Source organism: Pavona decussata, unplaced genomic scaffold (genome assembly GCF_977016875.1).
Source record: "Pavona decussata unplaced genomic scaffold, jaPavDecu1.1 SCAFFOLD_156, whole genome shotgun sequence".
NCBI classification, from domain to species: Eukaryota; Metazoa; Cnidaria; class Anthozoa; order Scleractinia; family Agariciidae; genus Pavona; species Pavona decussata.
The window spans coordinates 4,815,695-4,830,000 of record NW_028145568.1 but is presented as its reverse complement, the minus strand read 5'-3'; the positions used below and the strand labels follow the sequence as shown (position 1 = coordinate 4,830,000).

The 14,306-nt window shown below is 36.7% G+C and overlaps 2 protein-coding genes across 4 annotated transcripts in view; one reads left to right on the top strand and one right to left on the bottom strand.

The window, feature by feature from the left end:
• The window catches only part of LOC146465459 (clathrin heavy chain linker domain-containing protein 1-like), a 60,766-nt gene extending 52,515 nt beyond the window's left edge, over positions 1-8,251 (bottom strand). The window contains exons 1-4 of the mRNA XM_085128737.1: positions 7,982-8,251; positions 5,748-5,789; positions 1,521-1,604; positions 561-664 (exon numbers count right to left, since the gene is read on the bottom strand). Coding sequence (XP_084984863.1) covers positions 561-664; positions 1,521-1,604; positions 5,748-5,789; positions 7,982-8,029 — 278 coding nt within the window. The 5' untranslated portion in view covers positions 8,030-8,251. The remainder of the gene's footprint in view (positions 1-560; positions 665-1,520; positions 1,605-5,747; positions 5,790-7,981) is intronic.
• Positions 8,252-8,368: 117 nt separating this feature from the next.
• Positions 8,369-14,306, top strand: part of LOC146465456 (phosphorylase b kinase regulatory subunit alpha, liver isoform-like) — a 48,831-nt gene continuing 42,893 nt past the window's right edge. For all 3 annotated transcript variants that reach the window (XM_085128736.1, XM_085128735.1, XM_085128734.1), the window contains exons 1-7: positions 8,369-8,540; positions 10,407-10,598; positions 12,217-12,264; positions 12,440-12,509; positions 12,796-12,894; positions 13,368-13,450; positions 14,212-14,292. In XM_085128736.1, coding sequence (XP_084984862.1) covers positions 8,463-8,540; positions 10,407-10,598; positions 12,217-12,264; positions 12,440-12,509; positions 12,796-12,894; positions 13,368-13,450; positions 14,212-14,292 — 651 coding nt within the window. In that variant the 5' untranslated portion in view covers positions 8,369-8,462. The remainder of the gene's footprint in view (positions 8,541-10,406; positions 10,599-12,216; positions 12,265-12,439; positions 12,510-12,795; positions 12,895-13,367; positions 13,451-14,211; positions 14,293-14,306) is intronic.

Sequence of the window (14,306 nt, the reverse complement as noted above, 5' to 3'; positions counted from 1 at the left end):
GATTTGATTGGCTGAGTGGCCATGGTATTTGAGCCATTATACCATGCCTGAGAAATGGTGAGTCCATTAAAATGTCTTCTGAGTGTTCTTGCAAAGCGAAATCAAGCAATATTTCTTGACTGTTTTCAATAAAACCATTAATTATTATGCCACTCACCCTTGTTGGATAAATTAAGATGATCATAGCCAACTCGGCGCTATGCGCCTCATTGTGTAATGTTGTATTCCATTGGGACCATCCACTAGATTAGCCTCTGCTATTTGGATGATCCCAACTCACTCCCTATGTAGATGTTGTTATCTTTTTTCAATACCCCTACAAGCCACCGTACTTTATTCTTATTTATTTGTATATGTTTAATTTCTAATCTGTATCCTCTGCAAAGTTGAGTTGAGTTAAATAAGTTACACTGTATCTGATTATCTCGTTATCTGAAATTATCTGATCTTATTGGCTATCTATCATCTCATATCCAACACGAGCTCGTGGAATACCCTTACACCGTGGACAGATTTTAAAATAAACATCATTCTAAGATTATTGTAAATATTGGCATCACCTGATTGTTTCAGGTTCCATCACAGTAGCTACTAACTTTCCTGACAGATAAGTTGCTTCTCTCTGGCCTCTCTCTATTGTCTCAATACACTCTTCATATTCTGCCTACAAACATGGATTAAGACCCAATAGAATGCTTACAGAAGGCAAGCAAACTGGTTCAGCAAATAAAATTGAACCACATTTTGATCTTATGTATAAGCTTACGTGTGTGAAAGTTAAATAAACAAGTCTCCTTCTTAGTAGAGGAAGTTGTGCATAATTAGTATGCTGTATCAGCATCCTGAGTCCCTAATACGGGGGATGCATGTATGACCTTCAGCATACCAGTTGGAGAGTCTAACCACTGAGTTCTGGAGAGGTTAATCTTAAGCTAATATTCATCTTCATCAACATCCACAGACATTTAAATTGAATAATTATTCATCAAAGTTGACATAAACATCACATAAATACATGTAAGTTGATAATGGTATAAAAATATTTATTTAATAGAAACTGATAGCCACTGTTTTTTTTTTTTAATTAATTATGAGCCCTAGCAAGAGAGAGGCTAATTAGAAAGATGGGAGTGGTGGAAATATAAGTTATTATGAATTCAAAACCAATTTTAATTTGTTTTGAATTTTAATTTGTTTTTTGGGTGATCAGTAAGTAACCCGCAGAACTAAAAGAATTGTACGGAAATTTGTTTCTATAGAACTTAAAATAATCCTTAGATAAAAATAAATAATGGGAAGTAGAAAATGCTATTGCAACAACAGAACGTGTTTGGGAGTGTAGGTACATGATTGTATAGCTCGGAACAGATTTGCAGTTAAAATAGGTTAATCTCTGAAGTTATTACTGGACTGATTTATGGGAGACTGAGAGTTTTGTAGCTCTTGTGCATACTCTCCTTTAAAATCTAGCTTTTGGGTTTGTGTGTGTTGTTGTTGTTGTTGTTATATAATTTCAGTACCTTTATTCTGGAAAGAAGGTCCCTGTATGTTGAGTGTTGGTCTATCAAACTTTCAAAGCACACTTTGTGCACACAATACCGATCCTATGTTAGAGAAAACAGAGAAATAATTTTTATTATCAAAAACTGTGATACCACTCTAAACTAGTGACACTAGTGGAGTGATGGAGGAAGGAGAAGATACAATCCAAAACACCATATACATGTACACATTTTCAGCTATTAACAGTGCCAAGTCAGAGCTTACACACATGTATTCACCCTTCTTCGGGGTGGTACATTCATGTGTGTAACTTCAACAAGTGTTAACAGTGTGACCCTCCTTACCGTGGCCACCCAACAAACTTTTTTTAAAAGGTGAGCCAATAAGGATACGCGAATTTGATTAACGCTCACACCACCTTGCAAAGTCCAACAGGCAAGTGACGCAACAACAAATTATTGAAAACATGTTGTTTTGTATTTTATGGCTAACTTAATAAACATTTTTTACAATTATTGTAAAAAATGTTTATGGGTGGCCGCAGTAAGGTGCATCGCACTGTAAGGGTAAGCTGTGATCAGGCATCTTTTTTTTTTATTTGATGAGATGTAGGTAGGAAGGATATTCATCACAGGTTAGTTATTAGGGTGGGCTAGTTGAGCTGTTTATGTGAGAGAAATTGATGAAGTCGCAGCTCAACTAGGCCAAAAAGTATACAAAAAAGTGCTGTTCATATGAAAGCTCAGCTTATAGCTAAGCAGCAGCTTCACTAAGCCGCTACCTAACTGTCATTTTTCAATGCATTTATATGGTAGTCACGTGACTTAATAATTAGTTAAGCCATGCATGGCTTATTTGTTAGGTACAAACAGCCGTAATGTCTCCTTTTTGGAGTCTGCTCATCAGAGGTAATGGATACAGCAAAACCTTGATACTAACGATGGGGAAAGTTTTGTTTGCACCCTACATATGCAATACTGGTACTAAAATAACTGTTATGATGACTACAGAGGACAACAACTTCTCAGTCTGCTTTGTTTTAGATTACGTTCTGGCTTAAGCAAATCTTGAGCATTTTGATGTTGAGAACTGCTCTCTAGTTGGCAGGTTTTTTTCTATTTTGCAGGTTGAAGGATGAAATTCAGTGGACATAAAAATTATGTACAGCAGACCAAACTCTTACAGTGCAGGTCAGAATTAAGCGAACCACGCAGATACGTCCTTGATGTAGCAAAAATGCATATGCACATATTTTTAGACTCGTCTAAAAGTACCCGTTTTTGCCATTGTTATTCTTCGTCGAAGTTCTCTTTGTGTGGTATTGTCAAATAAAACAAAAGAACTCAACGGGTCGACAACAAACACAAAATTAGCATATTTTTATGAAATCAGCCAGCAACAGCTATCATATTTCGAATCTTAGCCGCTTTGTAAATACTGGCGACTTTAAAAACAACCCCTAACCGGTACTTCCTTTGGGGACTAGATTATAGGGCTACTGTAGCAAGTTCCTAACTTAAGTCTTGGTGCAGTGTTTTAACCCTAATTTAGTCCTCAGGCCCCAGTTGTTCAAAGGCCGGATAACTTTATCCGGTGGATAAGGCACTATTCAGGGTCTAAAATATACCGAAATCTTTGGACAGATTGAATGTGTCGGATAGTGACTTATCCACAGGATAAAGTTATCCGGCCTTTGAACAACTGGAGCCAGGTCTGAATAAGGTCTGGATAAGAGCCATAAGATGGTAATAAAAACTTTTTTGCTTGCAACATGCTTACGAGGCCCAGTTCAGATGTCACACCCCTCATATGCCATTCATAAAACATTCTCTCTCCAATGGGAAAACATCCAAGGGTGAGAGCACTTTCCTCCCACCAATGTAGCCTGGATTCAATTCCCAAAGTTAACACCATATGCGGGTTGGGTTTATTGTTGATTTTTGTCCAAGGGTTTTTCTCTGGTTACTCCGGTTTTCCTCCCTCCACAAAAATAAAAACATTTCTAACTTCAAATTCGACCTGGAAACAATGAATGAAGGGCCACTCTGTGGATGTAAAACTGAAATTCCCATTTACATTTATACCCTTAGATTTTGCCATGCTTAATTGAAATTGGTTGAATAAAGTTAGTTTAGGCATCATGCTACTTCAATGCTACTGCCAAACTGCTTCATGCTACTTCGTATAGGGCATGAGAGTTAGTAACAGTGATGTGTGCATGGTATCTGAACTTGAGAATATTTACACAAGTGGAGAAAATGAACTGTGAGGAGGGAAAAGAGGAAAAAAGGAATACCTGAGAAGAGAAGCAAAGGAAGGCCCATGTCATAACACTATCATCACTGTATAAGCTATGTAATTATGTGAGTAACCCCTCCCCAACCCTCCCCAGGTATAAATCAAATCTACAACTTGGGTGATGTAAGTAATGTTCTTGATGGCATATACCACAAACATTTGCATCCAACAAAGTTGTACCACCTAAATTAGCTCTGAGAGTAATCCAGTGGGTGATGGGTGATTCTGCCTTAGCATATTATGTTGTTTATTAATTCTTTACTTCCTTTCTACTTCTCTGTCAATATCCCTTAAAAAAAAAAAACAGTGTGCAGGGCTGCAAATAACGGCCGGTCAACGGACAATGTCCGGTCAAAATTGGGTATTGACCGGACAAATCCTTGGATTGCCGGACATCTTGTCCGGTCCTTTACTGACTCGTTCAGAGAAATTTTAATTTTTAACTATTTGATAATCGCGAGGGACAACATTCATGTTTCCGAAAGAAAAAAAAAAACGAATATAAAACTAGACAAATTAGTGGTCGAGAAATTCCCGGTAGTCGTAAATTTCCACGATGTCATCAAGTCCTGTCGCGACCATAAATCATCGTGTCTTCCGTTAATTAGTAGAGGGTTTTACCTTTGGCTAGATACCATGATTGACTCTTAAATAAAGTGATTGACGGTTAGTTTGATTGGTTGAATGATCGGAAAGCACCTTCACGAAGAATAATCTTGCGGCACCAAGAATTCTCCACGTAGTATTTGTTGCAAAGTGGGAAAAGCGAACAAACCATAAGTTAATCTTCCGGCACAACCTGCAAAACATGCTTGGTTCCTGAGCTTTCTGGTGATTCCATCACTCGATGCAACTCAAAAATGGAGCGTATAACACAAAAAGTGGAAGAATAAGGTTGTCTTAAAGGGATTCTAAATGGAAGGAAGTCAGCGAGCGCATTGGACGCCATGCATTTAATACAATTACATACAGTGCTGCCGAATTTCGAAACCCTTAGACGATATGAATTAAAGTTAAGTGTTTTTTGTTTATGTTTACGTTTTAGTTAGCTTCTTTTTTCAAATTAATTAAGAGACCGATTGAACCCTTCAGCTTTCATATATTCTGCACATTTTCCTTAAAGTTCAGTTGTAGAAATGATGTGGCGATTGCCAAAGTGTAATATTTAATTATAAGTGATTTTGCCAGATGTACAGTAAAACGGACAATTGCGGTTGTATCTTGCATAACCGTTCTACGTTCTGAAATTATGCGAGGCTGCTTCGCAGTAAAGAGTAGTAAAACTTTTACATGTAACTTTTAATATTTTTATTGCCAAACCGACTTGGATTCAATTTTTTTTAGTTATAAAAGGATTACTGTGCAATCTGGGTTCACTATCCCAAGAGTTACGACTGTTAAAATTTGACCGGCCAAAAACGGGTAGTGTCCGAGCAAAAACATGTTTGACCGGACAACGTGACCGGCGCCTGCCAGTTAGTTATTTGCAGCCCTGGTGTGAGTGTGTGTGAATGTGTGGAAGCATTAGTATATGTCACCATGTTGTACCTCAGCTATCAATATTTAATTTTCGTTATCTTATTTAAATCATCCGGCTCTTTGGAATTTTTAGCTTCTTAGTTATTTCAGGGAGTCTGTGCCCTTTAATTATTAAGTTTATTCCTTTGTAAATTAACTTAATTAACTTTTATTATTTAATTAATTTAATTAGTACAGTAAAGTGGTCTTGCTGTTTTTGTTTTCAGATCATCGTGCATTTTTTTCAGGGAAGGGGGGGGGGGGGGGTGTTAATTTCTCACATTAAACATTCAAGAAATGTCAGTACCATGTTCTTTACAGATTTACATGTAGACTGAATGTCCAATCCAAAACTAAACAAAAGCTTATTCAAGTTCCTACCTGTACATGTACCCTTTTGTGCAGAGGGAAAAAGTTGAAACAAGTACCTGGTTTGTGATTTCTGTACTCCTGTCCAGTTTTAGCAATTCCTGAAAACGATAAACAACAAAACACGTATACTCATTGTAGCTCTGGCCCTAAAGAATTTAAGACTTGTGTAAGGGTTGAAACATTGTCCAAATTAAGGATGGCACCAGCTCCTAAAGAATTATGTTTGCCAAGTTTATAACTATATGCAGGAAAGCAGATCTTTAGCAATTGGGCTATTGAAATGGAAAAAGAAAATTGGGGGGAGCCATGCAATTTTCAGAGATAATTAAGCAACAATAAAAAAAGTTATAATTTTCTAAAAAGTGTATTTAATTTATATTTAACAATGTCTGGCTTCGGGCTTTTCTTTTCAAATTGAAGCTTAGTTATCTTTGAAAAAGGTATGGTTGTACCCAATTTTCATATTTTTTTGGATATCCATAGCCCTTGGCTTGCTTAGATCTTCTTTTCCCTTTTCCTGCATAGTCATAAACCACGTATACAACTAACGCTCTAACGGATTCAACTGACGTTCTAACGGATACAACTAACACTCTAACGGATTCAACTAACGCTCTAACGGTTTCGGATTAGATGCTAACGGATTGACTAATGCCTCTAATGGTTTTCATTAATTTATCTAACAGCTGACTAACGGATAGCTAACAGAATATCGTTAGTGTACGTTTTCCCAAAGAAGGTCACATATTCGCAGTAGCAAAAGGAGGCAAAGTTGTCAGCCCCCAGGTGGGGGGAGGAGGGATGGAAATTTCCATAAGATAGTGATGGGAGTGATTGTCAGAAATTTTGAAAAGAACCCCTAAAAGATACCAGTATTCTGTTTTGTTGGGGTTGTCCCAACAATTTTTTACCCCTAAGTAGTATGAAATCAGTTGATGGATATTTACTTCATCTCATACATTTGGTATTTTTCGGTTCAATACCCTAAAAGGTACTATCCGTGACCTCTAAGCGAAGTCATTTTCGATTTTAGCACCCTAAGGGGCACCAAACCACAAATTTTAGCCCTAAAAGATAAGACGATCACCCGCGTCACTTTTATATGGAGTCACCACCCCGGGCCCGGTTGTTCGAAAGTCGATTAACGCTAATCCCCGATTAGAAGTTAACCGAGGTTTCCAGCTCGCTTGTTAAAAATGTTTTTAAAATCTAATTTTAAGCTAATGGCAAAGGAAATTCAACATCAAAACTGAGGGACAAAAATCTTTTTGAAAAATCTTTATTGTTTGGTAATTAAACTCGAATCAAAGATCTCGTTAATCTAGGATTAGCTTAATCGGGCTTCGAACAACTGGGCCCCGGATGTCCGCCCTGTGCCTGAAACCAGTTTGGTTGAAAATCTACATGTATCATTGCTTTCACCTGCAAATCCTCTATGAATAGTTACAACACATTTTCAACCATACACTGTAGGTAACCAGCAACAACATATGATCAGAATGATATGCTTATAATGATAAAACCTGAACCTTATTTTCATTTCTCTTCTTGGCCAAATATCAATCGTATGAGTACAGTCAACTCTCTCAAAGCGACCACCTCCCGTAAGCGACCACTTCATAAACAACTGTTTTGTTTCTCAGTTAAATACTGTTTCAAGAGCTCTCTCGTAAGCGACCACCACTCAAATTTCTAAGGGACCGCGACCACTTTTTAGGCCAGAAATTTGACATATTCTTTTGTTTTCCGTTTCCGGTTAGCGACCACCCAAAATATTCGCGTATGATCTGAGTACATAATTACTCAGAAGCAACAAAAGTTCAATTTTTAATGACGCTACCCCGGACAACTGACAGTTTACAGACAGAGAAGATTACTATAATTAGATCTGTAGGTAAATGGGAAATGTTACAGTGATCTGTTCCAAAATGTTACACAAAGTTTCGTCAGAGGAATGAATAGACGTGAAAAAATCAAATAAATTAGTTTCTATTTGCCTAATTTTAGCTGCTAGGGTAATATTTTTAGGTAATTAATTTATCACTCCAGCATTAGGCTTATTTTATTGATCTTTCCCGTAAGCGACCACCTCCCGTAAGCGACCACTTTGTCGTGCACCAAGGGTGGTCGCTTACGAGAGAGTTGACTGTAGTTCAAGCCCGCCAAAGTCGCCAACAAAATGTTCAAGAAAGCCTTCATAAGCCATACCGCTTGCCTCCTTTTCATTTTGCAGAAAATATTTTCTGTAATTTATACTGTAGTCCTGGCGTATTTCAGTCCTCTATCCTACCTGGTTTACAAAATCTTGAAGCGTATTTGAATCCACGTCAAAGGCCATTGCAGAGATCGGTGAGGAAATCCTGAGGAACCTCACGCGAATTGATCAAAAATTTCGCTCGCTTTTTCCTAAAACTCAGGGCAATTCCTTTTCATCAGTGTTCCGGAAGATTTCTAAATCGTTCGGATTCACGGATCTGAGAAATCAGAGCGTTTACGAACAATTTACGACAACTTTTCGCAAAGGCGAAAAAAACAGGAACTTCCAAGGTCAGTTTGCGCAGAAAGTGAAATTTACCCGCGCGTTTCCATTGTTACTATTGATGGCGTCAAATTACGCGCGGATTTGACGTCACTACCCATACCCAGTCCTTCACGGATATCCCATTTGAGGAGGTCGATCCAAAATGGCGGAAAGTTGGGAGTACGGCTGAGCTTGTTTTGCTCGCCGGAAAGGCTGCAGAAATCATAAGTTAACATAATCTTTGGAAGCTATGAGGACTAGAAGTAACTCCATAGTTCGTCTGGATTGGTATCACCGTCTTGTTAACCGAACCATCTTGGATTTCCAGGTACAAAATTATTTGACTGCACTTAGCGTTGAATTTCTGATTTCTGTTGGGAAATACACATATGCATGGAAGCTTACTTTGCTTGTTATAAACTTAAATAAGTCCAAATAGTTTTGCGATCAGCTTATTTTCTTCACTGGAGTTGCAGCAAAAAGTTGGATTCTTTTGTTAATCTTCGCAAGTATTTGATCGGCATAAACAAATATATTAGATGATCACGGAAAAGTGCTACCAAGCGTAAAAGCGTATTTGTTACTTGATGGATTTTTCTTTCTGTACTTAATTTAATATTCGATTTATTCTGCGTATTGCTTCAGAGCTAGTTATCATTCTTACGTGATTTGCTACATGAGGTTTAATAGGGACGATCTTACAAAGATTGCTTGCATATACATGTAATAATAATAATAATAATAATGATAATAATAATTTATCTTTAATGGACTCTATGCAAAAATGGTTGACATTTTAATATTCTTTTGTGTGCATGCAAATTAGCCTGACTAGCCTCTTTCACGGTGAAATATTCTTTTGATTTTCGAACTCAAGAACAAGATTAGTGAAGCTACTAGTTTGAATAGGCCTTATCACGTTTTCGATGCCATTTTGACGAGTAGGCAAACACGTCTCGAGATAACAGTGTTTGAATGGAAATTCGATGTCAAATAATTTTCATAAAATATTGCTTGTGAAAAATTCATAAATTGGAAACTTTTAGCACTAGGAAAAGGATTTTAAGAAAAAAATTGGAGGGTTGTAGCTGAGCCAGAAAGCGCTTGTCCAGTCTGTTTTGAACTTTCCATACATTTCCCTGTATTTTTTTTCCGCGAGCCATTTTTAGCAGCAGTTCACGACTGGTTCGCTATACAGACAAATGTATGAAAATGTCAAAATGCAACTAGATGTTTTCTGGCACAGCTACATCCGAGCTCAGTTATTTTCTGTACAATCCTTTGCCTGGTGCCTAAAGTTTCCAATTCATGAATTTTTCAGAAGCGATGTTTTATATGAACATTATTTGACATCGGATTTCCGTACAAACACTGTTATTTCAAGACTTGTAACTCGCCTACCTATCAAGATAGCTTCCAAAACCATGATAAGGTCTATAATAATATATTTATCTTTAATGAAAACCACTTCAGGCTTAGAATTATGGTGTTTTTTGTTTTTTTGTTTTGTTTTTTTTTTAACAATAATTCATTATAATGAAATATTGAAAATAATTACAAAGCTTAAAATTGAATGCTCTAAAAAACAGACTTGTTGGCTATAACCATCATTCTTGTATCCAAAACAAACCCAAGTGGAAGGATTAAACATTATTTGTATTAAAAACAACCTCAAAAATTCACTAAATCATGCTGATTTATTTTCTTTTCCCCCTGACGTGTACTCTTAGTATATTTGTGGTGCACGGTGTAGTGGCTCATATAAGTGTACCATGACCGTTAAACCAAGTAAAACACTGGAACTGCATTATCCAATGATCCAGTGTTGAAATAATTCAGTTTGCAGCTGTAGTATAAACCAACCCAGTGCATAATTTGACACTCTGATTGACTGCTCATACTCTGGATAGTGGCTACACCTGTACATGTACAGTCTGTAGTATTCACATCCTGGTATTGTCCTGGATTTCACCCGCAGTTTTGTTCATTAGTTTGTCAGAAATACAAGTAAAGTGGCTGATTGAAACTGGCGAGCCACTGTTTTATTGTGTCATAAAACACGAGGAATTTGTTGCTTGGTAGAGTACATGCACATATTGACCACTTCTCTGCCTCCACTTCAGTGAATAATGTAAGCAACAGGGCTTCTCTAAAGAGCTTTCTCTTTCAATATATATTCTTTCCTCTGATTTAGGATCCAGTTACAGGTCTGTTACCACCAAAAATCAGCCGAGTCAAGTATCATTCAGGATCCACTGAGTACCTGGGTGATGCCTGGGTTCGTGACAATGTGTACAGTATCCTGGCTGTCTGGGGCCTGTCATTGGCTTATAAAAAGAATGCTGATGTGGATGAAGACAGAGCAAGAGCGCACGAACTCACACAGGTAACTGGCATATATACATGTAAGTTGTTTAATAGGCACATGTACAGTACATGTTCAGTAAGAAGGCTCCCTCTGTAACTATTGGTGAGAACACAACAGCAGGAGCAACACAATTTGAAATGTTCCAGAAAAATAAATGATTAAAAGTCATTCTGCCCACTCAGAGGATTTTTGATTTGACCCCTCACAGGTTTCCGGACATTTTATTTTAGATGCATGCTTTCTTTTAAATTTTTGGCCTTTGGTATTCCCCCTTCTCCTTGAATTTCCAGTGTGAAAGATCTAGAAAACTGGATTAGAAGCTCACTGAAAAGTTACAGGCAAGCTTCCAAGCTACAGTAATAATATTATTATTAATAATTATTAATAATAATATTATTACTGTAGCTTGGAAGCTTGTTGTTACTATGTTGTGGTTTAATTTTTTGTTTGTTTTTTTTTCAAACCAGTTTAATTTTTATTTTCCTTTGTGCAGTATTCATTATCATAATCTGAGACCGAGGGATATGAAAATCAAACTGCTTTGAAAATTTTTAAGCCAAAAAAGTTTTGAACCACAACATTTAACTTTCTTGTTCTATAAGATTTCACGAAGTTGACTGCTCACCCCTGGAGCTTCTAAAAATATGAAATTTATAATATTATTGTAGAGGCTCCACCTGACTCCAAATTATTACCTTTCTTGTTCTAGAAAGCACTACAGTCAACCAGCAAGTCAATTAATGGGCCACCGTCCCAACAAGACACTAGAAAATACATTTACATTCTAGAAGCACTGTTCTAGAAGCACTTCAATTCAATGACCAAATGATAATGGCACTGAGCCATTCACATGCCTGTGCCTTTCAGATATTGCATGTCCTCATTTTCTATGTATGTACATACCTGTAGGGCTGGCTCCAGTTGTTCAAAGAGTGGATAACTTTATCCAGTGGATAAGTCACTATCCAGTGGATAAAATGTATTAGTTGGAGTACATTTTATATGCAAGACAGCGATTTCAGTATAATAGTTAACAATTATTCCACGAGCGTGCGTTGGATATGAGATGATCATCTCATATCCAACAAGCGCAAGTGGAACAATTGTTTTATTAAAGACAATCAAGAAATATTGCTAGATCTTACTGATTTCACTGTGCAAGAATAACCAGCAGACAATTTAATGGTCGCTATTTCTCAGCCATGGTATAATTGCTCATATACCATGGCCGCTAAGCCAATCAAATCCCTCAAATTGCATTATACAATGATTCAGTTCTTAATAAATAACGTTATCCAGTGGATAAATCGCTATCCAGCGGATAAAATGTACTCCAACCAATACATTTTATCCAGTGGATAGTGACTTATCCACTGGATAAAGTTATCCACTCTTTGAATAACCAGGGCCTGGTGTTTACACTGTAACTTTGAAATCATTGATGAACCACTAACTAAAGACACTTCACTAAAATTCAAAAGAGGCAAGTCTTGTATTCTACTGAGTACTCCAAGTCTGTGATGAATAAAACGTTGCTACAAAAAAAGCATTAAAATAACTGCTTAATCTGCCAATAGCTACATGTACAGTGTATTTAGACTGCTAACTTTGAATTTTATCTTTGATTTCCCTACAGGCTGTTGTGAAATGTATGAGAGGTCTTCTGCTATGCATGATGAGACAGGTAACTTCAACCGAAGGAAATGGGCCATAATTCAAAATAAAACAAATAACTATTAAGTTACTGTATATAATCATCTCAATTACATGTGTATGTGCTGTTGTTACATGTATTTTTTTTGCAGAAGTACATATAAGGTTGTTGAACTGTGAACTTTAAGTTTTTAATTTGTCTAAAGGTTCACAAAGTTGAGAAATTCAAGAAATCTCAAGCCAAGGAAGATGCCCTTCATGCCAAATACAACCTAAGTAAGTAACAAAGTGCTACACAGCTGTCTACATGTACTAATTAGTCTATGTACATGAACCAATCTAGACATGTAGTGTACATTTGGTATATGTATTATCACTTCTTAAATCCAGATCTGGAAAGAGCAAGCATGTGCATACATGTCTTGTTATATGTGCTAGTGTACACCGTAGGTTCCTTCTTTAAATTTGACTCCATGTAGAATGTACATACTCAGTGTCTGTGGTTTTATGTTGCACATGGAGGTCAAGGATTACAATCTTTGCAATTTACATGTAATTGCAGAAACCTGTAGTCCTTGTGTTGGTGATCATGCTTGGGGCCATCTTCAGATTGATGCTACATCTCTTTATCTTCTTATGCTGGCAGAAATGACTGCTTCAGGTACAGTTTTATTACATGATCATGGTCTATGGTCTATGTCTGTTCAGTCGGAAAGCTGCACATGGATGTGACATTTGCTTGATGTTATCTCAAAAAGGAAATTATAGTTAATGAAATTAGTTTTCACTCATTATAAGTTCTTCTCTAACACATCATTTGCATGGGAATGTTATTACAACCAGGGGCCTTCCACGATTTGAACATCTGACAAAAATTCTCTAATTCATTTACAATGTACAGCTGTAGGTTGGCTGGATCTAACTCAGTTGGTCATTGTTGTTAATAAGAAATAAGCAAAAGGAAAAATTAACAGTGGAAATTTTGCTAGCCGGCTGACTGGGACCAGTATTCATTTGGTAAAATATTTGCAGAGGATCTGTTATGCTCCAAATTATTTGTTTCAGTATGTGTAGTAAGACAACTTAAAGTTAATTTAAAATCTAAATGTTATTGTTTCTTTCTTTTTTTATCAGGAATTCAAATTATATTTACCCTTGATGAAGTGGCCTTTATTCAAAATCTGGTTTTCTACATTGAAAAGGCCTACTGTGTTCCGGTAAGCCAATTGCTAGTTTTAGGAGCACATTGCTAGTACTCAGCGGTAACTGTTAACTAAAGGTAGTATTTCTAGGAGAGCTGCTAATTAGGAAAATGCATACAGTCATGCACTCCAGGTTAAAGTCTCTACATCACAAATGTCAATAATATTATTAAAATATTAATTTACTGTTGCATCAAAAATAATTGATAATTTATACAGTCATATATATCAACTGTGCCTCTCTTCCCCCAAGCATACAGTACCGGACAGAAGTAACCTGACAGGGAACGCGTTACTGGAATGCTAAGGGAAACCCAAAGCAGTACGCTTTAAGAACGTGTTCAGCGCAGCATTCTCTGTTAGGATACTTTCTGTCCAGTACTGTATAATAAGGCATATACATGTAAAAGTATTTACATGTATTTATTAATTTTAAACATGGTGATCAGTCCAGAGTTTCAATTGGCTTAGTGACCATGGTACATGTATATCAGCCATTATATTATTATATTATTTTCTGGATGTTAAAAGTGAAATCAGCAAGAATTCTAGCAATTTTTCCACTTGCACTTGTTGGATATGAGATGATTATAGCCAACTGGCTATCTATACAATCATGTAATTCAATGTACATCGAAGAACACAACTACATGTATATGGACTCCGAAAAAACACTACAAAATGAAATCTGCAAAGATTCACCTACAGTTATACAGTATGTACAGCTAGTGTATCTAGCACAGAGACTGTATTTAATATATTTTCTCGTTTCACAGGACTATGGTATCTGGGAAAGAGGTGACAAACTCAATCATGGTATGCCAGAGCTAAATGCAAGTTCTATTGGAATGGCAAAGGTTAGCTTGGGGTT